We start from the raw sequence: 26,606 nt of genomic DNA, 5'->3' as shown, positions 1-26,606 counted from the left end.
CCGTGTGTGCGGAGGATTTTCTCTAAAAATAATAAAACTTCCGGTTTTATAGACGGTGGAAGGAAGCCCTGCGCCCAGCAGAATCGTTACTGTTGAACTTGGTTTGTACTAATCAACTTTAAAATACGGAAAGCATGAACCCGCTGAATCAGCCACAGGTATGCACGTTGTTTAGAATTTCAGTTGTGTTCAGTCCAAGTTTTGGAAAAGATTTGCTTGATGCATTGCAAATGCGAATATTCGGGATTGAAATTTATGCCGCGGGCAAGGCTGTACTCACTGTGTACTACTGACTGCAGTGTGTGACAGTGTGTCAGATGGTTGAAGATTGAGGCCAAGCGGGTTAGGGCGTGTAACTGAAACTGAAAGTGATTCTGCCTATGGATCTGCTGTCTTTCCACTCTCATTAGCCTCAGCCAGATTTAGACGCTTTTTTGGTAGATAGTTCCTACCCCGCAATTGTTATTCGCCGGTTTTGGCCCCAAGAGGAGGGGGGTTTCAGGGGGCCTGACCTCTAACAAAAATATGGATTATGGTGGGGGAACATGCGGCGCTTTTTCGGTAGTTCCCACCCCGCATTTGTTATTCGCCGGTTTTGGCCCCAAGAGTAGGGGGGTTTCAGGGGGGCTTGCCCCCCTCACCTAATAAAAACAAGGTGGGGGTTTTCAGGGGGGCATGCCCCCCTGAATTTTACCACAATTTAATGTTTTGCAGTTGTTAGGTTTGACATCTTAGCTTGCCGCGAATCAAACGCATATAGATCGAGATGTAGGTCAGGCTCTATCAAATAAGGGGGGTGGGAACTACCGAAAAAGCGCCGAACATGCCCCCCTGAATGTTACTGTTACTATAATTTGATGTTTTGTAGTTGTTAAGTTTCATATCTTAGCTTGCTGCTGATCGAACGTATAGATCTAGATTGATCTAGATCTAGGCCCAACTAAGGGGGGTGGGAACACATGCCATTAAGGAAGTGGCTATTCTCACCGGCCCGGAAGTTCTTGCAAGATCTACTCCTCCCCTCTTCTCTCTCTCTCTCTCTGTCTCTTTCTGAATACTGTCTATCGGTGTGGACGATCAAATTGACCAAAACAAAGTTAAAAAATGATGTTAAAACACAAAAGTAAATTAATTTGGTTGTCTACAAAGATGCTACGGCTATTTAACTTTTTAAATCGAGCCGAACTACGCGGGTTGCCATTTTGTTTTGCCCGGAAGTTCTCGCAAGATCTACTCCTCACCTCTTCTCTCTCTCTGTCTCTTTCAGAACACTGTCTATCAGTGTGGACGATCAAATTGACCTAAACAAAGTTTAAAAATGATGTTAAAACACAAAAGTAAATTAATTTGGTCGTCTACGAAGATGCTACGGCGTTAACTTTTCGAATCGAGTCGAACTACGCGGGTCGCCATTTTGTTTTGCCCTGAAGTTCTCGCGCTACTCCTCCCTCTCTCTCTTTCTCTCTCTTTCCACTGCCCACAGACAAAATTGCACACTTTTAGGCTAACAGTAGTAATGGAACATTTGTTCACGGCTCAGAATTTTACAATTCTGTTATCACAGTGTAGATTTCTGTGGTTCAGGGTGAACGCAACACTGGTTGGCCTAGATCTAGGCGGTGAACGCCCACCGGGTGAGAATAGCCAAAAGTCTCGTCTGCGCTATTCTCACCCGCGGTTTTTAGGTAAGGCGCCAATCTTGTTTGACGTCAGACCAGGATACCCCTCCAATCACGTGACTACATCTAAGTACATAGCCAACCGCATGGCACCAAAGATGGAAGTGTCTGTGTATATCATGCTTAATCTACACCTCTCTCTCGGAAGTTCTGATTGCTGAATAGACAGCGCGTCTGCATTTGAAGTCGTGCAATGATTTTTGGAGCGGTTCGATCCCGGTCCTGGACAGTTTGTTTTTTTCTCTTCTCCTCCTCCCGACTGACCAACAGTCCCATAAATTATAGGCCTAATTTGTAGAGTTGATTTGAAGTGGTTGTTTAAAAAGAAATATATATTAGTGATTAAAAATGCAGGAGGGGGGGAGGTGGTAGATCTAGATCTAAATTTAGATATAACCCTCCTTCGTCTTTACGACAATTTTCGTGCGGTCTTCCATCATGTCCAAGTAGGCCTACTATCTAGATCTAGAGTCTAGATCTAGGAAATCCGAAATGTTACCGAAAACACGTCGTTCCATGTGGGTATCCCAGGAAGTGATGACATCACAGTATTAAAATTAGCAGCCAATCAGAAAGATGTGTCTTTTCTACGTTTAACGGCATGTGTTGGGAACTACCGAAAAAGCAGTCTAGATCTAAGTAGGAAATGAACCATACAAGGAAAGAGAAAAAGAGGAAGGCAGAAAAGGAGATGGGAGGACAGCGTTAAATAATTATAGAATGGACTTGAAAGACGATGGGTGACAATCTGAGGAAAGCAGAGAGGACAAAGATAGATGGCGAGAGCTGATTTTCAGATGCAGTGGTGCCACGGTGCCCCAACCACGGGATAGAAGAAGAAGAAGATTTAGATCTAGAAATAAATGGTTGTAAAGGTCGGCAAAATATGGATGACCCACATATAGGGAAATACTCCTCAAAGTGGACCACACAATAGCAGATTCTGTCGAAAAACGATAATATCTCAGTATTTAACTGGAGTGTTAGAAAGAAACTTGGCTACCCGATGTGTTTTTGGGTGGAGAAATCATTTAGATTCTGCATTCAGATTTACTAACCTTTTCCATACCTGCCAACCCTATAGAAAAAATCGGTAGATCGCCGACTTTTTGGTCAAACTACCGATCCACCGATTTTGAGAGATAAGCCACCGACTTAGCAGGGTGACTGCCAGGCCCCGTGAATTACCCAAGAATTTGAGAAAGTTATCGAATATTTGAAAACCAAATCCGATAACGCCCTTAAGTTCATTTTTGCAGGTCGCGATTGTGATATTCATTCGCCTTCCCCGAGAGTATATTTCTTTACGCGGACAGGTGGCTCTGGTGGCAAGCGGAAGTGTATGTGTGATACCGACGTTTGATCGGGATATACAAGATATACTTTCACTTTCGTTACCACCCAGAAATTTGCTGGTAGTAGTTTGATAACGCAACATTAATTGTAACAACATGCAGGCTGTGCATGGCAAACGCTGTGTCGCCCTGAAAATAAATCAATATTTGTCCTGTGCTGTCACTTGTGAACAGAAAATAAAATAAAATTATAGTTATACAACCGTCTTGTCGGGCTCGCCATTGTGACTGGCCAATGAACCTACGCGTTCCACCACATTGTGAGCACCGGCAATTGTAGGGGTCACCAAAGTTCATTCAAAGTCTGAGCGCTGCGAGGTATAGGACTCCGGAATGGGGGGATTATTGATTTTTTAAAAGATACATGGGGGGGGGGGGGGGGGAGGGGGCTGAACTTGGAAGCAAATTTTAGTATTCTAGATTTTAATTACTACTAGATCTAGAACTCAGCAAAATGCGTGTTGGTGCAGGCCTTGGACTCGGGATCTGTCCTACTCTTTCATTGTAAACTCTGCAAAGGCAAAGGGCCAAGGCTAAGCCTAAGTCATCCAAGGCCCACCTTTTCTTCATCTTTTCTTCTTTGCTTCTGGTTTGTTGTTTTTTGGGGTGTTTTTTTGTTTGTTTTTGTTTGTTTTGTTTCATTTGTGTGTGCGTGCACGTATGAATAGGACAGGACGGCACCAGCTACTATAGGGTAAATGCCTCTAGTAGTTTTCATATTTGTCATATTTTTTTGTTCTTTGTCATTTTCTGCATTTGTTTGAAGTCGCAAACACATTCATTCATATTTTGATGTGGGTCAAAATATTGAAAAGGGTCCCAAATTAAGTATGCGACATGTGGCAATATAGCTTACTGCAGATCTTTTAGGTCAACTACAGATTTTTGGACAAAAATTTGTGTCAACTACAGATTTTGGCCCTGGCAATGTTGGCAGGTATGCTTTTCATAATTATTTTGTTATAATAAAAATTTTGGTGTACATCAGACGATTTTGCGAAAAAGGGGTGTCGGGATGAGAGCATTTTATTTATAGCATTGTATCACAATGTGGGATCTTTAAGAAAATGTTGGCAGCATGATTTAATAATGGCAAAGCTTTCTTTGTTGGCTTTAGACCATGCCAACCATAAAATATAATTTAATTCAATCTTGCATGCCCTTCAATTAAAAACCATTTTTTTCCCGTTGAGACGAGAACACCCCCAGGCGAGATAAGCTCGCCTCGGAATACCCCCTTTGTAATGTTACAGAGGAACAGAGAAAAACAATCGGATGCGCGCACCTGCCATTGCCCAATTTAAAGTGACCAATGAACGGGCTGGGAATAATCATGCAGGGATTTGGGTGCTTTTTCGGTAGTTCCCACCCCCCTTATTTGAGCCTGACCTACATCTAGATCTAGATCTATACGTTTGGTTCGCGGTGAGCTAAGATATCAAACCTAACAACTGCAAAACATTAAATTATGGTAAAATTCAGGGGGGCAAGCCCCCCTGAAACCCCCCTACTCTTGTGGCCCAAACCCGTGAATAAAAGTGCGGGGTGGGAACTACCGAAAAAGCGCCGGGATTTGTAGGTCACATACATTTGCAAAGGGAGTGGGGGGGAAATGGCCGGTATCTGTGCGAAGCCGCTTTTGACAGAGGGGTAGTGGTACATTTATGATAAATTCTGCACAACTGCTCGACACAGAAGGTTCAAACTTAAACACACTAAAGAGGAAAGATTGATCTCTTACCATCTCGGCGTCGAATATCAAACTCTGTATAGTTTCGGTGTACTCGATACGATAGTGTTTCCAACGCCAAAAGTGTAGGTTAATTTATGAGTACGAACTTCGACTTCCACATATCATTAGTTTGCCTTATTTTCTGATTGGTTGTCCAAGTTTCATTCACCTTGGTCCAGAAATAGCGCAGAATGAGCTCAAGAAAGTTAATCACTATCGTTCCGACCCGGTCCTAAAATTCACCCACAAACGGGGACCAAATTTTTGTCGCGCGCGGAAGATGGGCATTTCATCTAAACTTGTCTGAAGTTGTCTCATTTGAAGGGTCGGTAGACAAAAATGCGCTAAAACCGGGTGATGGTGCATTCTCAGGGAGTGACTACTGTGAAACAGGAGAATCTGTAGCCTTGAAAAGGTGTTAGGGTTTGGGGTAGGGGTAAGGAGGGTTAGGTTAGAGGTTGGGTTGGGGCTAGGTCTCTACGTCAATAACTGTTTGTTGAGGTGGTCACTCGTTACGGAAGTCCTTCCGGTATTCTTTTACTTTCCATCCTGTCTCACACTTAGACTTAGCTACTAGAAGTTCATTTTCTACTCCATATTGATGTGCTGAAAAGCTACTATTTAGGTACATGTTTCATTGTTTGATTTTTTAGGTGATATCTGATTTTGCTACTGTCACAGAGAAAAAGGACCCATTTAAAAGGCAATGACATCATCTTTAGACCAATTTCAACGTAACTTTGATTAAATAAAATTCAACCACGAGGACATTACATCCGTCAAAACAGAAAATCAACCATCATGTTTGAACGATATTAAGTTTGAAGTTTTTAAGATTTCTACCAAATTGAGTGAAACACAAAACTTTTCAACTTCTTAAAAATCAACCACACTATTCTATTTCAAATAGTTGGTCATTATATGTGTGGGAAAGAACAGACAAAAATTATATTTCCAAATAAACTCAGGGAGTTGATGGCTATTTAAGTCTTCAGGTGTTGACCATTTCTCCCTGTACAAGCTCCAATAAGTGACTTAAAAATTTGAATTATAACCCTGTGGTTGGTTTTTGGGCCAATTCTTTTGACATCCTGTTTAATTTTGAGTTTTAACTGTTCAATTGTTTGTGGCTTGGTGTTTTTAAGTTGCTTGTCAAAAAACCCCAAAGGTAATCATGAACGTGATGACCATTCATTGGTAAACTTTTGACGTATAAGGCATTCCCCAAACATTTCTTACAACCTTACAAATGCCACTCTAGACATTTAGGGTGTGGGCTCCAGCCCACTGGAACTAAGCCTCTACAACGTGACACCTTCTCCTCCCCAAACTTCCCCAGAACTTTCTCAGTGGGTGGTTGGCGGGTGCTCTGGTGTGGTTTGCTTCTTCTTTCCTCTCAGACATCTATCGTCTTTATCTTCCCTCCTTTTTTGTGTTTGTAACTCTCTTGTAACACCTCTAATCTTTGGCACTTATATGACCTTATTGTGTTGCAAGTGCCATAAAACTCTTACTAAAACGAAACTAAACTTTCTCAGCACAGTGAGATATCCATTTGTTGGGATTGTTGTTGTTTAAATGTCTTGTTCCTGAAACCAGGACGAGTCGATTACACCCTTGAAGCTAAACGCTTTTAAGAAGTGAAATTAAGCCTTTGACCCAATTTTGATATTTCTCGAAGGTGTCGATAGATTTTCTTCATATTTACAAACTTAATGTGTCCCCCCCCCCCCCCCCCCCCCCCCCGGTTGGAATTTTATTAATACACTGATGACCGAGTTATTGCCCTTTAAATGGGTGCTTTTTGTTTTTTGACACCCTCTACATGGCGAAAGTTCTATCCTGCTTCTCTCAACATTTCTATGGCATTGTAATGATTGTGTGCTTTCATCCATCGGCTGATTTATTGTTTGTTAACCCAATTCACCCTGCGTTGCCGCGGCAGTGCGCTTGTGTTTACCTGGCTTGCCGTGAGCAAGGGGAAAAAATCAGTTTGAACTCGACACACTAACTTTTGACACGCATTGTGACTAAAGCATTTAAGGTATCAATGTGAATTTTCGCTTAGATTTTACTTAAAATCTTCTTTTAATATTGTTAGAGAGAAAGTTGAAGGAAAGCGCAGAGAAAACAATATATTCGTTGTCCGACTGACTCATCGGCACTCGAGATTTACTCATAGCCACTTATAGTAAATCTTCTTTTCTTCGAAGTTTTCAAGGCTCTAAAATCAATCCGATCGCCTTGTTTTAATCTAGATTTACGTCTGCTTTCACTTTCTTTGCCGCTTATGCCTCTATAATAAAACAAAAAAACATGGTTTATGTATTTTAAAAACCACATCATAAATAGCCGTGGTACTGTTGTTTTTTTGTGGCTTTTTTTTTTTTTCTTCTCCTCCCTGAAGATTTCAGTGCTCGCTTTTTTGCCTTGATTTGCAGTTACAAAACTACAAAACTGATTTGTACTTGGCAGAAAACTGGATCAAAACAAGCCAGCAAAAGTTTTTGTTAGCTACAAGCGACCTATTATTTTCAATAGATACCTGGATAAGTGGTTCATACTTGATTTTGTTGACAGGTATTTTGCTACGACTATTGTCATAGCTCAGTGTACGGAATCGCGCTGCAGCTACGAATATGCTCATAGCTCTGGGGCAATGGGTTAAGCCTGCCTGATGTAGCAGTAGACAATATTTGTTCAGTAATTTCTTTTTCTTCCTTTCTTTACTTTTGTAGAGAGGAATGATCCAGCCTCAAACAATTCAGCAGGTTGATAGAGAAAGGATCTATCAATGGATCAACGATTTGTCATCTCCTAAAACGAGGGAAAATGCACTATTGGAGTTGAGGTTTGTGCTATTATCTAATATATGTGTGTGCATTTAAAAGTCTGCCATAGGCCTAGTTGGTTTGTTAATTCATGGCCTTTTGGGGATTTTTTCTGTGTGGTGGGCTGGTATGTGTTAAAAAGGGCTTATGCTGTTATGAAGAGAATAGAGATGAATTGAAAAGATACTTTTACTATTTATTTGTGATTTGTTGAATTGTCTTTCCATTTGATCCAGGCTCTTTTGGTAGGTTTATGTTGCCTCTTCTGTATGAGGTGACATAGAGTGACTCATATTTTGTGAGAGAAAGTAAGTTTTGAGATTACTGTCCTTGCTACAGCTTTGAATTGTGAATTGTACCATGTTTTCAAAGGCCAGTCACTCTAGTCATGTTGTGTTCCCTCCGAAGTCTCATATTTATGATTGTTCTCGCTCGAGTTCTGATGAAGGAGGATTGCATTAGACAGCCTGCCTTCACTTTTTCTACTCTCATTTGTCTTCTCCACAGCTAGTTCTCTAAAAAAAAAATTCTGTTTTTCATAGAAGTTTTCAGAGATGTAATTTGCACAGTAAATTAGAGTTTGTGCAATTGTTTCTATTAAAGTAGGGGAAAGATATATACAGCTTTTAAAAAAGTCTCTCTTCAAAGAACATGCTTATTCTTTTCTTTACAAATGTAGATGGAAACATCTTAGCAATGAAATGGGTTAAGAAAAATCATAACGATCATTGTTATGTAATACTGTGCATTTATGATTAAGTTTCTGAGTTTTTCTCGGTCAGTGTTATTAAACAGAATTTTTCATTTTACCTCCATATGTGATTTGTTGTTTATGGCGCCAGTTCTGACAATTTCTGATGATTGCTTTAATTTTAGTAAAAAACGTGAGGTTGTCCAAGATTTGGCCCCTCTTCTATGGCACTCCTTTGGAACAATAGCTGCACTTCTACAAGAGATAATCCAGATCTACCCTTGCATCCTGCCCCCTGTTCTTACAGTAAGTATTTATACATCATTTATTGGTTCAGTGTCCCTTGGTGTTTGGGTTGAGCTATATTTGCTTTGCAAGAACAGAGGAATAGAATGAAGGGAGAACTTGAGGATTAGATGGTAACCATTTGTACTTTATGTTTAGTCAAGTTTGTTTTTGGTATTTAATCATTTAAAAAAAATATAGTTTAGTTTGGTTTTTAACCTAATAATGTGATTTTACAACTGTCTGCCTACTTCTTGTTGCCATTAATTTATTTCTTCTTGTTTGAAATTTGGGCTACCATCATATAGTCAACTTCAGGCTTTAATACCTCTCCCCACCTCCACTTTAAATTCAGTAATTGGTGCTGTCATTGGCTAAATGTCTTTTGTAAATTTAATCTACTCAAATTTTGGCTCTAAATGATCTGATAGTATGGAAGGGCCAATAGTTAGAAAGATAACAGGATTAAAGAGGTTTCATAGAGCTCATTTTATGCTATTTATTAATATATTAATGTGACAGTCATGACTTGTGTTCCAGAGTTTCTATAATCATCATTGGGTTTTGTATGTGTTTGTGTGCATCTAAAGCAAGTGGTTGAAGGGTACCACCGATTGATCTTACTTCTCTTTTATTCTTAATTTATTTCTGCATCTTGAAATATTTAGTGATCACTGTTGTAGTGCAATGTTTTTCTTTTTTTCAAAATGTTGATGCATAACTTACTTTTAGGTTCAAGTTCTTTTCTGATGCTTCTGCTTTTTTCCCCTCTCATCGGTCATCTTGCTTTGCTGTGGTACAAACTTTTTCTTTTCTGCTTTTTTAAAATAGTCCTTGTCAGTCCCTGGCGGAGTACGGCTACTTTTGTGTCAACTAATGGTCCGTTGCAATTCAGATCCTCTTATTATTCATAAACTTTTACGAACGTTTCTGTTCACAGGCCTCTCAGTCCAACCGTGTGTGCAATGCCCTGGCTCTTCTACAATGTGTTGCCTCTCACCCTGATACTCGTTCAGTATTCCTCTCTGGTAAGCTAATTTTGTGTAGCTTTTGTTGTTTTTATCATGTTATTTAAAGAAAGTGAAAAATTTGCTGTCGTCTAAAATCTTAGGATATAAGTAGAGGATGAAAAAAATATGTAGTGAATAAGTGTGACAGTGCTTAACCTACTTCAAATCACATACATTGATATTACAGAAAAGGGATTTAACTCCTCAAAGCCAATGTTTGTATAAAAGATACCTATCTCTAATTTATTACTACCTCTTTGATATGTAAATACTTTAACCCCCAAAGCATCAGGCTATTTTATAGTTAGTTTAGTTTTAGTAGAGTTTTTACAGCGCTCACAACTGTATAAGGTAATATGAGTGTCGAACCTGGCTGTTTTTAGCCCTCACTTCTCAATGGCCTGCAATACTGGGTTCCTTGACTTCTCAGGCCTGGCAATGTTTTGCAGACACTAAAAAAAATAATTCTATACTACTTTTCTCTGAAGTTGTAAAAGATAATAGAATATTTTTCGGAGACAATTTGTTAGATAAAGGTAAAAGGAAACAACTAGGTTTGAGGTAGCTGGTGCCCTGTGAGGGAAATATACGCCACTGGGCTCGGGGAAACGAAAACTGGTTTGGGAAATATATGCGAATGGGCTTACGAAAATGAGAACTGGTAAGAAAATATGCAACTGGGGCTGTAAGAGTTACACGTATAGAGTTGTTTTGTTTTTTCATATCTGTAAATCTGTTTCTTATCAGTTTAGATGTGTTTTTTTGGAGGAAGTCTCGTTATCCGTGCTTACATCGTGGCGTCGGTGGCCTAGTGGTTAGGCTCTCGGACTCGCAACCGTACGGTCGTGGGTTCGAATCCCGTCAGGGGCCCGATGTTGTGTCCTTGGGAAAGGCACTTTACACGAATTTTCCTCACTTCACCCAGGTGGGAATGGGTACCCGGCTATAGACAGCGAAAGATCTTGTCAGTTTGTTAGTGTTTGAGCGCTTAATCGGCTGCTCGCACTGTATGCTTCCCGGGAAGCTGAGAATGTTTCGGAGTGTACTATGGTCTGCTGGGGTAATAATATAGTGTAAAGCGCATAGAGCCTGCTGTTGAGCGGGGATATGCGCTATACAAATTCTATCTATTATTATTATTATTATTATTACATGTTTGTTTCAGCTCACATCCCACTATTCCTGTACCCGTTCTTGCACACTGTGAGCAAAACCCGTCCATTTGAGTACCTTCGTCTCACAAGTCTAGGAGTCATTGGTGCTCTAGTGAAGGTTGGTAGTCAGCAATTGCCCCTAGGTTGAAACTCAATGTTTAGGACAGTACTTCTTCTTTCTCAGTTATTAATGAGCAACTTAATCTTTAACTTACCGACGCCATGTCCCGAGACATTCTCGGGGCTGGCCGATTACCCTCTGACGCCAGATCCAGTGACCCCGTCTGGACCAGCTTTATAATTTTTTCGTACTTTTTGTAATACCGAGAGCGCCTCGGAAATGGTTGTCAGAGCTAGTGCATCCATTTTTTTTTTTCGTTTACTGTGAAGTTTCTTGGAAGTAGGGGTAGAACTTTTTTTAGTATGAACTTTTAGGGGATGTCGCTCAAGATGATTTACAAACATCTCTAGGGAAAATGGCTGCCCCCATGCAGACTTCGAGAGAATGTGTAGCAGCAAACCCAGCAACATTTTAATGTTTTCAATGAGTCTAGTTCATCAGAAAGTGAACTTAGCGTTCCTAATGATTCAGAATTTGTGCTTGAGGGGCGCCGAAGGCAGACAGTGATATTTCTGTTACTAAAGGTGTAAGTAGATCTGGTGTAAATAAAGGGAAGGGGAATTTCATTTGTAACAAGTGTCCATCTAAAAAGTTCTCGAGAAAACCAAAATTCATGTGCTTTTCACAAATTCATTTTTTTTTAAAGTGTAAAAGATACAGCATTAAAATTTGTTTTATTTGAAAGAACATAAATTTCTCTTATTTATGTGAAAACATCAGAGCAACTGAACTATTGTGAGTAAAGTTATGAATTATTTAACTACTCCGAAAAGCCTCAGTCTTCAGGGGTTGTGCACCTCGCGAGACCTGTCTTCCGTGCGTTAAGTGTACCGGAGTGGTGAAATCCATCATCCTCATCATCATCCAGTGCCAGATCTGCAACAGACATCGTCGATCATGGTTCTCCATTCATTCCTTTACTCTGCCTCGATTGCCTTCCATTTTGCCAGTGAGAGCTAGATGTTCAAGACCTTTATGTCTATTCAGGTGTCCCAAAAACTGCATTTGTCGTTTTCTGATTGTTTTTAATAGTGAGCGTCCCACGTGGGTTTCATCAAGCACAACCTCATTTCATTACTTTTCCTTCCAAGATATTCTCAGCAGTCTCCTAAGAAACCACATTTGTTCTGTTGCTTCTATTTTGTTTTCACTGTCTTTGGTGTTTGTCCAGCATTCACAGCCATATAGATCTAGATGGGTTGACCATACACTCATTTCACAGCATTTCAGAACTTTCAATTTGGTAGTCATTGAAATGTTTCTATTTTTCAGGATTGGGCTCACTTTATTGAAACTAGCCTTAGCCATTGCAATTTTGCGTTTTATTTCTGTGGAACATTTGGCATCAGATGTTATTATATACCCTAGATATTTAAACTGTTGGACTTGTTTGATCTTTTCACCTTTGCTAATGAGATTACAAATAGGATTTGCTGTTTTTTTAGATATTACCAAGCATTCTGTTTTCTTTACATTCAACAACAGTCCTTTATGTTCACTTTCTGTTGCAACAGCATCTAGAAGCGATTAAAGGTCCTTTTCTGAGTCTGCTATTAAAACTGTGTCATCGGCATATCTGATGTTATTAATATTTTCGCCATTCACTTTGAAACCTGGACATTCTTCTATGTTTCTAAGGATTGTTTCACTGTACATGTTAAAGAGGTCTGGTGACATAACACATCCTTGCCTCACTCCTCTTCTAATTTGTTTATATTCTCTGTATTCTCCATTAATTCGTACAGCAGCGTTATGGTCCCAGTACAAATTCCTGATAATGTCTGGCTTTTCCAGTATTTGAAATAGCTCATCATTTCAAATACATTTGAATAATCTATGAATCAAAGTTTGAAAAATTTCATTCTTGAATTTTGTGGTTATGAAAGGTGTGGAACCAAGTCTTATAAAGCTTTTCTTGGTATTTATTTAATGGTCAGAGTTACTAAAGAAAATCCACTAAATAAAATTTTGTTTGACTGCTTACATATCGAAGGTAATTTCATCACAATGCAATTTATTTCTTATTTCTTTTCCCACAGACTGACGAACAAGAAGTGATCAACTTCCTTCTGAACACCGAGATTATCCCACTATGCCTCCGCATCATGGAAGGGGGTAGTGAGCTTTCCAAAACAGTAAGTCTGCGTTTTTTAACATATACAGCGAAACCTGTCGCATAATAGTCACTCAATATCACAGAGAAAAGTGACTGTTATAGACAGGTGGCTGCTATGGGCAGGGTGTGAGTTATGGTCACTTACTAGACTTGACAAAGCCAACAGATGGTTAAAAATTTTAAATCTCAATTCAATCTTTCTTTTTCAATTCCATCAAATATTTTTATCTTTCATGAAAGCTTTTTAGCATTAATTGAATAAGGGCACACACTCGGTCTTAGGTATGAAGGAAAACTTTTTTTTTTTTTAGCAAATGATCTTTAGAAACAGGTTTTGAGTTTGAGGCAGACTTCAAGCGAAAATGACTGACCATGGCCTTGTTGGAAAGGCACCACAATGGGCAGGTTAAAATATAGAAAAATTACAAGGGTGTTACGGAACGGTGGCCATTTGTACAGGTGACTGCTATGGTGAGGTGATCTCTAAGACCGGTTTGACTGTGTAAAGTTCCATGAGAATTATCCACGTTGTCAGTCATTTGTATTGAACTTGGACAACAGGCGAACAACTATGGTATTATCTTCTTGTTAGTGTTGTTCTTGTCCCAATTAGTTCCTTGCAAAATGTAGGAGTTTTTGTGCTCATTGTAAACTACAGCTCCAACATTTGTCTCCATGTGGCTGTTGGTTCAATGTCATTGTCCTCATTTTCTTTTCAGCCTCATATTCTTATATTCTGTTGTCTTTTTTGCTCTATGCTCACCTCTTTTGATAGGCCAGTGAACTGTTTGTTTTGGAAAGGGACAAACATTCTGGAGCTTGTAACGCTTTGGTTGTTTATTTTTTTCCTCAGGTTGCTACATTCATCCTGCAAAAGATTCTTCTAGATGAAACAGGACTTGGCTATATTTGCCATACTTATGAAAGATTTTCTCATGTGGCCATGATCCTGGTAAGTTTTCTTAACTAATTTCATTATAACTGGTTTAGAGATTTACACTGAGACTTACACTGACTTGTTTAATAGTAAAGAGTGCGCCCCCCCCCCCCGCCCCCCCCCCCCCCCCATCTTAAAAAAACCCAACTTACCCTTGATATTAGATTTTTTAAAGTTACATCGGATATTTAAATTCAAATATTTTTTTATTGCTGTTTTCGAAAGTGAGTCTCTGTGATCAAAGTTTGAATAGACTCATTTTTTATTTTGGTATGTTGGGGGGGGGGGGGGAGGTTGGTAGTAGTTTGTTAAATTCGTCACTGTCATTTCTTAACCTGATATACAGAGTTCGTCAATTATGGTCCTGGCCACGAAAATAAATGTCATGATATACCCTTCTCCTTAAAAACATAAGTCCGATTGTGTGATCTAAGTATACTGAGTAAAAAGTTCATTTATTTACCAGACTAAAGTACTGCTTAAGCCTTTGCAAAACAGTTATGATGTCCCTATTGTACTGTATTCTTACATTTAAGCATTGTGACAAGTAAGTCGGTTTCCCTCCTTTTTTTCTATAATGTTAATTATTCCTTCATGCTTATGCTTCCTTTTTTGTCCAGGGCAAAATGGTTTTGGCTCTTTCAAAAGAACCCTCCGCTCGTCTTCTTAAGCACGTGGTTCGTTGCTACCTTCGTCTTTCAGATAATTCAAGGTAAGCATTGTGTGATGATTGAATTTGTCAGGTAGTATCCTTTCAGAGACAGAAAAGTATAGTGAAAACGGACGAGATTGAGCTCTGAAAGACTAGAAAAAATTTGTTTCATAGTCCAAGCACTTGCTGAAGATGAATTTTTTTTTCTTTTTGGCGAATCATCTTGAATCGTTTGAGTCCTATTTGTCTAATCGTACATAGTCTGTACTTGTAAATGGTGAAATGTCATCCATTCTCAGCTTGCAATTTGGCGTGCCCCAAGGATCCGTGCTCGGACCACTCTCATACACACAATATACAAAGCCCTTTGGTTCAATAATTAGGAAGCACAACGTTAATTACCACTTGTACGCGGACTACGCTCAGCTGTACAAGTCTGTTTTACCAACAAATTTCAATTGTCTAGTTACCAGCATGGAAAAATGTATTGTTGATGTTAAAAACTGGATGATATCAAACAGAATTAAAATGAATGATGATGAGACCGAAGTTCTGTTTTGCAATGCCAAACCAGGGATATTGCTTCTAAATTTTGACCATATATATATATTGGATATGATAACATCTTTTTCAGAGATAAAGCGAAAAATTTAGATTTTTATTTTGACTGAAAATTATCTATGCATCATTATATAAACCATCTATGTAAAGTAATTTATTTTGAACTACGCAGAATAGGACAAATGTCAACATATCATAGTGTTGATTCCATCAAAACCCTCGTCTCTTCTTTTACCCTTTCATGTCTAAACTACTGCAATTCTTTGCTTGGAAACCTTCACACAGAAACGTTAAATAGGTTTCAGCGACTCCAGAACCATGCTACTCACATAATTTTAAAGAAATCTCTCAAAGAGCATGTAACACCAATGCTAATTCAACTACATTGGCTCCCGGTGAAAGCATGAATTCAGTACAAAATAATTGTCCTTTGTTTTAAGTGTGTCCACAAAATTGCACCCCCATATTTTTGTGACATGGTCATCGAATATATACCTTCTCAGCCCTTAAGGTCGGCGAAGAAAATACTTTTAAGACCTGCCCAAAGCAAAAGTCAGAGACCCGAAGGGAGAGCTTTTTCACACCATGGCCCCTCACTGTGGAACGCTTTGCCAGCTCTTCTACGAGTCTACAACGTTATCAAAATTTAAATCAGCACTTAAAACGCATTTGTTTCAGTCCAGTTTCAATCCTTAATTTATGACTTTGTGATGTCATCAATGTGTACGAGGGTGTCTGGGTAAGTTTTGTAGGATTGTCTTTACTCAAGGATGCACTGGAGAGATAGAGATACAGAGAGAGAGGATTACTATAGGAATTGTGCGCTGCATATGTTCCTTGTTTTATTGTACAGCGCATTGAGCACTTCTTTGTGGAAATGCGCTATATAAATGCAGTTTATTATTATGTAGAGAATAATGTATGTTATGTGAATCTAATTTGTAATTGAACATTTCCTGCTTTGTCTTTCTGACACAGTCTGTGTAATTCTACAACATATCTTAGAAAATGTTACGCCACCCTTGCAGCACTCAAATTTAACTGATTATATCTTGAGTGTACAATATTTTGTTTGATTTTTAGGCATGTGATCTGAATCTAACTTAAAAAGAATCCGTTAAAACTGTTGTATTGTTCTTCAACAGGGCCAGAGAAGCCCTCCGCCAGTGTCTGCCGGACCAGCTCAAAGATCTCACCTTCCAGAACTGTCTCAAGGATGACACCACCACCAAACGCTGGCTAGTGCAGCTACAGCAGAATCTCGCCGACACCACTCCAGATGCCAGTGGGAACAGGCCCCTCTAAACGTGTGTGTGTGTGTGTGCAATCTGCAAGAATGTGAGGACAGAGTGCATGGAGGTGTTGCTGTTAACGGTGCCGTTACTGTGGTTCAAATCTGATCCTGGACTTACATTGTTATTGATTTTAAGCCTTGCCCCCGACCCTTGTTATGGGATTTGAAATTATTGTTTTGATCGCTTAAAAACTTCTGAGTTGTATTAAAGTTCACTGCTCTCAGATGTCAAACAGAAGAAAGGAAGTTTGTGGGTGTGTGTAGTGTGGAAGAGTATGCTTTTCTATATGATGTGATATATGCAGGAATATGGAATACTCCCAGCTGCTTTTGATGACTCTTAGTGATGGCCATACTCATGTTCAATAACAAAGTGATGGATGCAGTACAATAATTTTTTTTAAGGTCTACTTAAGCCTGTTTAAGATGAGGCCTTTTATTTTAGGCTTTAGTTGTAGAAGGGTTACAATTACTTAAGGCCATGTCTATGTGGGAATGTCAATGTCTAGTCAATTTGTTTCGGCTTCTGTAATTCTTCCTCGCCTCTAAACTCAATATTTATGTATGATCTGTCGTTATCAGAGCAAAACATTCTTCACTGTTACATCGCGCGAACTCTTGATGTTGAAATTTAATTGTAATTTAATAATTATATTTTTTTACCTGACCTAGCATATTGAGAAGCAGTGCCTAGAGCATTGAAATTTAAAATTATTTCTTGTTTCAAAAGCATATATATCTTGGAATCCTCCTCCCCGTTCCGCCAAAGTAAATAGTCATTGGTTGATAACTAAAAAGTTATTCTGAGTCTTCAAACATTTGACAGATGTCCAAAATGAGGACAGATATGTTTTATTACATAGGACTGCCAGTGCTCAACAAAAAACTCTTGAATGTTTTTTACATAGTGCTATCTTGTGCATTTTATCAAATTCATCTTTTCTCTAGGTTTGTGGATTTTGGCTTTTCCAGTAGTATGGCCTTTAAATGCTGTGGATACAAAGAGTTTTACGTGAACAGATGTATCAAATATTGTGTATCATTGTGTACGATATATTTTGTGTGTGTTTTTTCCACTATTTTTTTGTTTTAAAGGTGACAGTTGCCAAAAGCAGCAGGATGATTGAACAAGCTAAAGAATATTAAAATTAATTATTTTAAACAAATTTTTTTTAGTGTACAGAAACAGTTGCGCAAGTGGTTATACCACAGCTGTGTATATTTTTGCAATATTGATGATTCAAAATGCACAATGCAATTTGGCTGTCATTTGCACTAAGCTGTAAAATCTTTACTATCACACCAACTGTTTTGAAACAGCTTGTTGGTGACACTTGGGAGCTTTATGGTCTTGTGTCAAAGTGAAGTCCTTTTTTCCCCCTCGAATCATTTTTTTATTTTCTTGACCCCTTGTGGCTGCTGGCCTATTTCTTGTGTAGACTCTAAAGGGTATATATTTTATGGCACATTTGTTTTTGAAATTCTCTTAAATTCTTGTTTAATGGGTTTGCTATTTTAATTTTTTAAAATCTATGTGGTGGTAATATTTGATTGTTATTGATATTTGTTCTCATTTGTCACTCTCTTCCTCTTTTATTTTGAGTTCGGACTTGGCGCAATCTACAATCTAGTCCTACAAGTTGAAATTTCTTTTTCTGTTGTTGTTGGTGGTTGTTTGTTTTTTTTTTTGGTTTTTTTTTGGGGGGGGGGGGCTTCATTGTGTGCAATTTTCAAAAGTAGGTATCCAGTCTGGTTGTGCTTGATAACTTGTGAGTAATAAATGTAGACAGATAGTATGAACAGGATAGATAATGTAGGAAACCTTGGTAAGAGAGACCAACATAAGTGAAATGACAATTCTGTCGTGCATTACCTAGATTAACTATATTCCTGTTGTAGTATGGGTCATAAGTAATCGAGAGGAGTCCTTATTTTTCTAGTCTCCTGTCCTAGAATGTTTTTCATCTCAACTCACTCCTCTCGAGTTGGGTAACTGAGTGGTCTACTTTTGAAACAACTCAAGTTGTGTCCAGAAAGGCGTTTGACTTCTTCTGAACTCTTACAGGTTCGCATACTCTCATGAACAGTTATGCAGAGTATCACGAGTGTCACACACCCACGTTGTGTTGGGGGGAGTGATTGATAATGATAAAGCAGGAGGGGGTGCTTTGTCCACCCGTTAAGTAGTGTTTATAGATTTAAAAAATAAAACACATGCTTGCTTTGTTGAATGCATTTTGAGGTGGTCTTTGGGTGAATGCTTCAAGTTCATGAGTGTAAAATGATGAGGCGGAAAAAGAGAGTGCGTATATAATTTGAGGGTGACTATTGATTATTGTAGATATTACTAGTACATGATTGGCACCACAACCCCCATGTCCAACGATTATTTGCTGTGTCTTGAGTTTTGTAGCCTGATCAGTCTTTGACATATTAACCCATGACTTCATTATTTTGGTTTTGATACCACAGTTCTTATATAAGGGTCACAAGTGCTCAAAGACAATTAAAATTGTTTCATGTACTTTTCTTATTTTTCAAGGGAGTTGGGTACATGGTAACTTTGGACTTTATTTATTCTCCAGACTTGTTACCTTAATCTGTTGTTTTTCCTTTGTTTAACATTTTGTTGTAGTTGTACTAACTGCGCCAGTGTGCATCTCTTTGACTCTTAACTAAGAAACAAAACTTTCTTTTTCAACCTTTTTGTTACTAGTTTTTATGCCAGTTATTTATAGTACAGAAACAATCTATAGACTCGTTGTGTCCCAAAAGATGATCAAATATTTATTAATGCAGCATTTACTTGTATGAAATCATCAGTTCATCTCCTGGTTACTTTGTAGTTTGTTCCTTGCAGGTGCTAATGTTGTTGTTTCCCCTCTCAGTGTGGTTTTAAATCAGATCCATGTATTTTTGGTGATTAGCTCAGTTGGAATTTGTATCCAGTGTTGAAAGACGGAAGCCGGAGAAGATATATATGCTATTTGGTAGGACCAGCACTTTAGTGTAATAACCTGTTCCCTGCCTAGCTTTCTTTTTAGATCCACATCTCCTAAGACAATTTCCTGCTAACCTTGCACTTTCACATCCACTATTCAAATTTCACGCAACATCGACAAAGATGTTAACATTAATCTGCAGTTGTTTCAGAAATGGTTACTCTTCCCAGAAGACACCACCTATATTTAAAGTCCTAAAATCTTTCAATAACCAACGATATGCTGTGGACAAACATCGTAGTTGTTTTGATGTATGTCAGTATTGCACAGAGGGACCCTTTTGAGGGTGTGCACCTTACGTCAACAGCAGAGGGAACAGGTTAACTATATTTTTTTTCTTGTAATGTTATTGAAGTAGTTGTCTTGAAGCAGCCTGTGATCCCACTAGTAGTACTTACATTCCAAGTTCTCACCAAGCGCAAAGGACAAGGTCACAGGAACTTTTCAGTTGCTGAAGACTAACTTGGAATTTTACTAGCTGTCTCTTGGGCCTGTCAAATTGAGGCACATGGAGCTGAAGACTGCAGGTACACAGTCCATGTTAAAAATTAAATTTCTGTGTTGATGTCAATGTTTGAATGGTATGAACACATGAACACTTTTCAAATGGATTCTAAATAGTCATTCCTGCAGGGGTTGTTCAGGTAAAGATGTGCCAACCACATTATTTTGGGTTTTTTTAATGGTAGTTATTGGTCTCAGGGACATATGCCTGACTTAACTGGCTGTCTAGCAAGTGGTGATTCCAGTGGGACCACTGTGTTTCCCTGTGCGGGCTAGAGGGAGGGAAGGAGGCTGCTCTTGAGATACAACTTGATATGTACTGTACAGTGAGAAAATTATTGTCAAGCATGCACATGGCGAAATCAACGGGATATGGAAATCTTTTTGTTGTGTACAAATTTCGCTATATATGCGTATTTTAATTAAAAACAAAGGTTATAGTGCAAAAAAAATTCGGGACTGGAAAAATTGTTGGCCATGTGTGTGCTAGACAGTATTAACGTTGTATAATAATAATGCATGGGCAACTGTTTTTCTTGTCAGTGACTTTGTCCATCGTCATCTCATGTGTGTGAAATAAGTATTTCATATTTTTGTATTCTGATGTTGTGTGGTTGTTTTGGTGTTTGTTGTTAACCATTTTGCTGGTTTACTGCTGCCGACAGGGGAATCCTTTCCTGTCTCATTGCCTGTTGGGCTGCAGTGAGATATTGATATAAATTGCTATGTTAATGCACTGAAGATATAAAGGTACTCTCATCATGTATGTATTTTGAATGCTGCAATTTTGTCATATGAAAGCTAGGTCATCACATCATTTGCATCGCATATCAGAATATCAGAGATTGTAATGTATTATACTGCAAATATTTATTAAGCGTGCGTGAGTTGGTGCATACAGCAACAGTAGTGGGGACAAGGTTGTCAACTTTAAATTATGTTGTAAGAATTGCATGCAGAAGTTGGTAACAGAGGTTTTAGTATTAAGTGGAGTAGCAGCTTAATTGACTTGCTAGATTTGCATTGTTTGAACAGACCATCAGACTGGCCAGTGTACATTTGTCAAACTATGAAGTAAGAGGGTCTTTTTACCTCTAATGTGCTCAAGATACGGTCTGCTGTGAAACTGGTGTGAGTAATTGTGTGTCCAGTGAACTGTGGCTTTGTCCAAGTGAAAGATGTGTACAGTTGCCTGTATGTGACTTCCCCTTTTTAAAAGAAATAGAGGTTCAAGTACTTCTGGGTTCTGAAAATGACATTATTACAGTTGAAGCTATATGAAACCATGCTCAAGTTTTCTACTTGCTGACTGAGCCATCTTTGGAGATATGTATGTTCCTATGAAAGTTTATTTGGCTGACCCAGGAAAAAGCCCCCCAAAAAACCCACCAAAGTTTGTTGTGCTGTATGTGGAAAATCCAAATTTGGTGCAATTGTGGAAAAAGTGTAACGTTCACTGTGTGTAGATTGTCAACTCATGCAGCACAGTTTCTGCTGTTTCCTAAAATGAGTGCCAGAACTTTAACAAGTCAGGGCAGAAAACTTATAACCCAGGAGATTTTGGTAGTAGATGTCGTGTAGTGTAAACAAAGTGCGATAGAAGAAGATGAAATGTGTGTTTTGCTTTATGTACACTCTTCGAAAAAAGAAATGCTTTTATGAATTTAAAGGATAAGAGATAAAAAAAAAACAAGTCTGGTTTTTTACAGATAGTGAAATGGTGTGCGAAATTTCAGGTTGAAATTCCAATATTTTCTATGACGTTCATCCACACTGAGAAACTGGTTTGAAAATTCTAGATGGCCGCCGCAAAGACACATTTTTCAGGAACATATCAAGAAATTCACCCTTAATACATCTTATTTTTATGAATGAGCTTCTTGCAGAATTACATGAAAGTGAATGGTAGTCTTTCGTTTTTGAAAATTTTTGCTGGTGTTTACGTCTCCCCTTTAAGGAAACCTGTGATAATATCAAACATTGTAACAAATCAACTCCAACAACAATATGTACTGTTGAAATGGGTACCCCCCAAAATAAAAAAATCACCAAAATGGAGGTTTCAATACAAGGCACAGTAACGAGTGTGTCCTCAATAATTAGCTAAGCACTCTATCTATTGTTCATAGACCGAACCAGGTTTGCTAGGAACACTTGTTGAATAGCATTTCACTCTGGCTAAAGATTGTGAAGGAGCTGGGTAATTTTCCATGACAAGGCAGACTAGCTTGTCCCACATAAATGTTCAATTGGGTTTAGATCAGGGCTATTCTCGTGTGAATTCAACTTTCTCCTAGGTGTAGTGTTTGGCGAATAAAATTTTTGACTCATTTCAAGTGCTTTTACTTTTATAGTTATTGCATGGGCGTAGTGTTCACTCAACATAATGATTTACCACATGAAAGTTCTCTTTATACACTTAAGACGCAGTATAATTTCTTTTTATGAAACGTTTAAAAACAAGCTACTTTTTTATGAAATCACACATTTTAGCACAGGCCTCGTGTTCACAACTCAAGCACAATATGAAGTTATTTACACATTGTTGAATTGACTGCTCGAATATAGCAGGTATCATTTCTAAAGGTATAAATAACATACATTTATAAATGTCGTATGAAAAATGCAAACATATTTAACGGTGGTCCCTAACATTTTTCGAAGAGTGTTTACATAGACTTGTCATCCTGAGAGATTGATGAAGACGACTGAATGAAGTAAATGAGCAACCTATTGTCAAGATATTATGTTTTCTAATGTTATTGTTTAACTGTTTTTTGTGGTGAATATTAGTTGAAAAATACATGTTGACCTCCATTGGTTTCAAGTTGAGCATGTATTGAATGATCATTTCCAATAGGAGAATGTGTATCTTTTTTGTGTGTGTGTGTGTAGGAATGATTTTGTTTGGGGTAGACTATGTGTGTTTTGCACCATCTGTATAACTTATGCTACTGATGGCTTTCTGTAGAAAGGCTTGGTTTGAAGTTTGTAAAAAGATGACACTGCATATATGTGAAAATGTCAGGGATGGAACAAATGTTAAATATACATGAACCCAACAAATTCAAAACATGCATTTGTACTTGTTTTGATGTCAGATTTAGTAGGTGACATGGGGACAAAAACGAAAATAGATCTGTATAGAGGAAATACCACACAACAAAAACTGACAGTCACAAACAGTAAGAAAGAGAAATAAAAATGGAAATACGAATAAATAAGATGATGAACCAAACATCTGAGTCTGACTGTAGCAAACTGCATAAGTCATATTTGGAATATTTTGATTGCACAGGAGAATTGTTGAAGTACTTCAGAATGAGTGCTTGGCAGTGTCTCTGGATACAGAAAGTATTTCAAGGTGAAACTTATCAGAGTGAATTATTCCATCATCAGTGTTGTCTACCTAATTATTGGACTTTTCCGATCGTTCAAAAATAATTATAACAACTTGTGAAATATTATGCTTGCAAAGGTGCCATGAGTATCCCCATGAAACTTTCATGTTTTGAAGCCAGTTATTAAATTTTGAAGGAAGCTTTGAATTGTTTGAATATATGATTTTTTTTTTTTTGAAGAGGTGATTTCAGTTATTTATTTTTTTTAGTTTCATTTCTAGATGTTGGAATCAAGAAGTTACATATTTTGCCATGGTCATTCTCATGTGCTGACCTCGTGTTTATCTATTTATATTATTATCATATATCGTCAGTATGCGACTTTAACCATATATCCGTCAAATTAGATCAAACACATCTTTAGTCTGAAATTATGGTATTCACATCAGTAATTGTAATTCGTAATACTGTAGTAAGTAAAAAAAAACCCACCCTACATAAAAATTTGAGCAATTCTGGGAGATGAAAAGAAAGAAATTACTCCCCCCCCCCCGTAAAACAGTGTTTGATCAAATTTGGTGGAAACACGATTTGTCGGATACTGATGATACAAGTATAGAGGTCTTGACATAGCATCAACGATGACGATGTGCTGAGATTGGATTTTAATTTTAATTGTAACAGTTTGACCTGAGAACAGCGTAGGTCTCTCTTTACAGAATTTTAGTTACATTTTGTGTAGAGATGTTTAATGGAATATTCATTTCTTAATATATGTGTCATGACACGTTAAAATCGGGTGCTCGTCAATTTTGGGGAGTGTGGAACTACTCATATAATTTTAAAGCTGGTTTAGTTGTCTTGCTTTTAATTTAGAAAATATATCCATCTATCTTGAATAGAAGAAGTTAAATATTTGTGATTGAAGGATGTGGGGCTTGCCTGTTGTCAGGTAAAATCATCAAGTAAATGGCTCTCAAAGTGTGTACCTTTGATCATTTTTTAAAGTAAAATTTACAATGAAATGTGTTTTTAAATGGACATAAAAGACGTTTAGCCAAAAAAGAAATTGGATAAAAATTAAATAGTCCACCGGGTAGATAGATGTCCGTTTCTTTAGTTTCTTTATTTTGACGAGTGCCTGATTTCACCACCATACCACACATACTTGTTCTGCTCCGAGCTATGTGATTTTCATTAAGTTATTTTTTATTGGGTTTTTGGTTTTGTTCCACAAAAGTGAGAAGATGAAATGAATTTGTTGATGTGAGCCTTTGTGTGTTGTATTGCTTTTACAAAATAACACTTGTATGTGTACATAGTTTTCTTGAATTTGATCAAACTCTGCACAATGAACTGTTGCTTTGCCAGCATTAAACGAGTTACGATCACACTCCTCTTGTTGCTGCTTTGGGGGTTTTTTTGGTTTTAACATGAAGTTTCATTTTTAGTTTTTGTCTGTGGGTGGTGAATGGGTGATCTGGTGTGGTTTGCACCTTTCCTATCAAACATCTAACGTCCTTTATCTCCCCTCCTTCTATTTTGTGTTTGTTACTCTCCTGTAACACCTCTAAGGCCAGCCTCATATAGACTATATAGAGCGTCAATTGACAGGTCACGCGTGTGAATAGACACGGGTCACGTGTGTAAGCAAAAGTGTTCAGTAGAATTTTAACGGCACTCCTCACATAAGCAGTTGCCTCACGCTTGTCTCGTTGTAAAGTGTGTGTTCACGTGAGGGGAGGAATGTGCATGCCGATTCTTTTTGAGTCGTGTCTTGTCATCCCCTGCGTTGAGTACCAAATGACTCCCCAAGACTGGACTTTTTTGGATCAATAATGTCACTGATTCGTTCGACGACGGTCAGTTGATGAAATTACAGATGGATTTTATTCAAGCCGTCATTCAAAGGCAGAAACATGTCCTTCAGTTTCCACACACATATAAATACCCAGCGCAGTCAGATTCTTCCGTGGATGCATATCAGACATCAGCTAACTACGGCTATTTCCAGAATTAATTAATCAATCAAACTAAAACAGATCTAACAGAAATACAGTCGAACCTGTGTAAGACGGTCACCCATTGTCAAGGAGAAAAGGGGCCGTATAAGACAGATGGCCGTCTTAGGCAGGACTGATTAAGATGAAGAAGACAAACCATTCCTTTCTGAGGTCCCAACCGAAAATAGCCGCATTGTTGTTGTTGTTGTTTTCGCTGGGGGGGGGGGTATTTTGTTGCTGCTTTTGTGCAAGGGTGACAATAAAACGAATTGGTCCGAGTGCTGTGGTAAAACAAACCCATGGGTCGCCACCACTCGGAGAACGAGCGACGGTTCTGTCACAAGTTCATGTTGACATCCGTTGTTACTTTGTTACAGACTGGGTATACAGTGACCACTCATTTCACTTACGATTTGTGTATGATTTCTGGGCGGGGCTTATGGGTTATGAGGGATCACACGCTTACCTCACCAGCCGCTGAAAATTTGTTACCTATTGGTCAGCAGTGGGAGGGGCCTACGCAACATGATCGGTTGGAGGGACTAAGTAACAATAACGACAGGTGATTGGAGTATGACGGCTCGCTCAGTCCCAACGCCAGGGGCCAATACACGATTTATGACAAAACGTAATGGCGTCACTAAGGTGGCCGTCTAAGATAGGTGTTATTGTTTGGTGTGATAGGGGTTGTGTTTTAAAATATGGCGGCCGTGTTGGACAGGTGCCCGTTTTACACAGTTATAGAAAAAAAAACGCGAGGGGGAAAATGGAAAGTGGCCGTCTTATAGAGATGGCCGTCAGAGCAGGTTCGACTGCAGTCGAACCCGTGTAAGACGGCCACGTATTGTCGAGGGGGAAAGTGGCCGTCTCAGGCAGGACTGATCAAAATGAAGAAAACAAACTATTTACTTCTGAGGTCCCAACTGGAGGTGGTTGCATGCTTAGGACTGCCCTTGGGCTGATTAAAATGTGTTTTTGTGGTTGTTGTTCTTTTTGTTTTATTTCTTTTGAAAGGGGGCGGAGAAGTAGGACGGATTTTGTGGGACTTTTTGTTGTTAGATTTAAACAAATAATTTTTTTAAAATTATGGTTCCGGGAAAAGTCAAATGTTTCAGACGAGGAAGGCCAAGTGTCATAGTAAAACAAACAAATGGGTCGCTACCACTCGGCGAACGAGCAACACCTCTGTCTGGAGTTTGCGTTGACTTCATTTGTTATGGACTGAGTTTATGGACAGTTGCAGCCAGGCCTTATAGGTTATGACGGATCTCACGCTTCCCTTACCAGCAGCTGAAAATGTATTGTTACCCATTGGTGAACTTGGGTAAACATTTGGAG

General features: G+C 38.6%; 1 protein-coding gene across 2 annotated transcripts; it reads left to right on the top strand.

The window, feature by feature from the left end:
- Positions 1 to 45: 45 nt before the first annotated feature.
- Positions 46 to 24,658, top strand: LOC101847673 (CCR4-NOT transcription complex subunit 9). 2 transcript variants are annotated; one of them, XM_005103687.3, is made up of 9 exons: positions 46 to 158; positions 7,505 to 7,617; positions 8,474 to 8,594; positions 9,514 to 9,601; positions 10,749 to 10,855; positions 12,898 to 12,993; positions 13,828 to 13,926; positions 14,532 to 14,623; positions 16,270 to 24,658. In XM_005103687.3, exons 1-9 carry the CDS (start codon positions 135 to 137, stop codon positions 16,427 to 16,429), a joined length of 900 nt encoding a protein of 299 aa, XP_005103744.1. In that variant the 5' UTR covers positions 46 to 134; the 3' UTR covers positions 16,430 to 24,658. The 2 variants fall into 2 exon arrangements, with proteins under 2 accessions (XP_005103744.1, XP_035827045.1); XM_035971152.1 differs by having other exon boundaries at positions 58 to 101.
- Positions 24,659 to 26,606: the final 1,948 nt, after the last annotated feature.

This window comes from Aplysia californica, unplaced genomic scaffold (assembly GCF_000002075.1).
Source record: "Aplysia californica isolate F4 #8 unplaced genomic scaffold, AplCal3.0 scaffold00386, whole genome shotgun sequence".
NCBI lineage: Eukaryota > Metazoa > Mollusca > Gastropoda > Aplysiida > Aplysiidae > Aplysia > Aplysia californica.
Note: the sequence above shows the minus strand (reverse complement) of the source record. Positions and strands in the feature narration are given on the sequence as shown.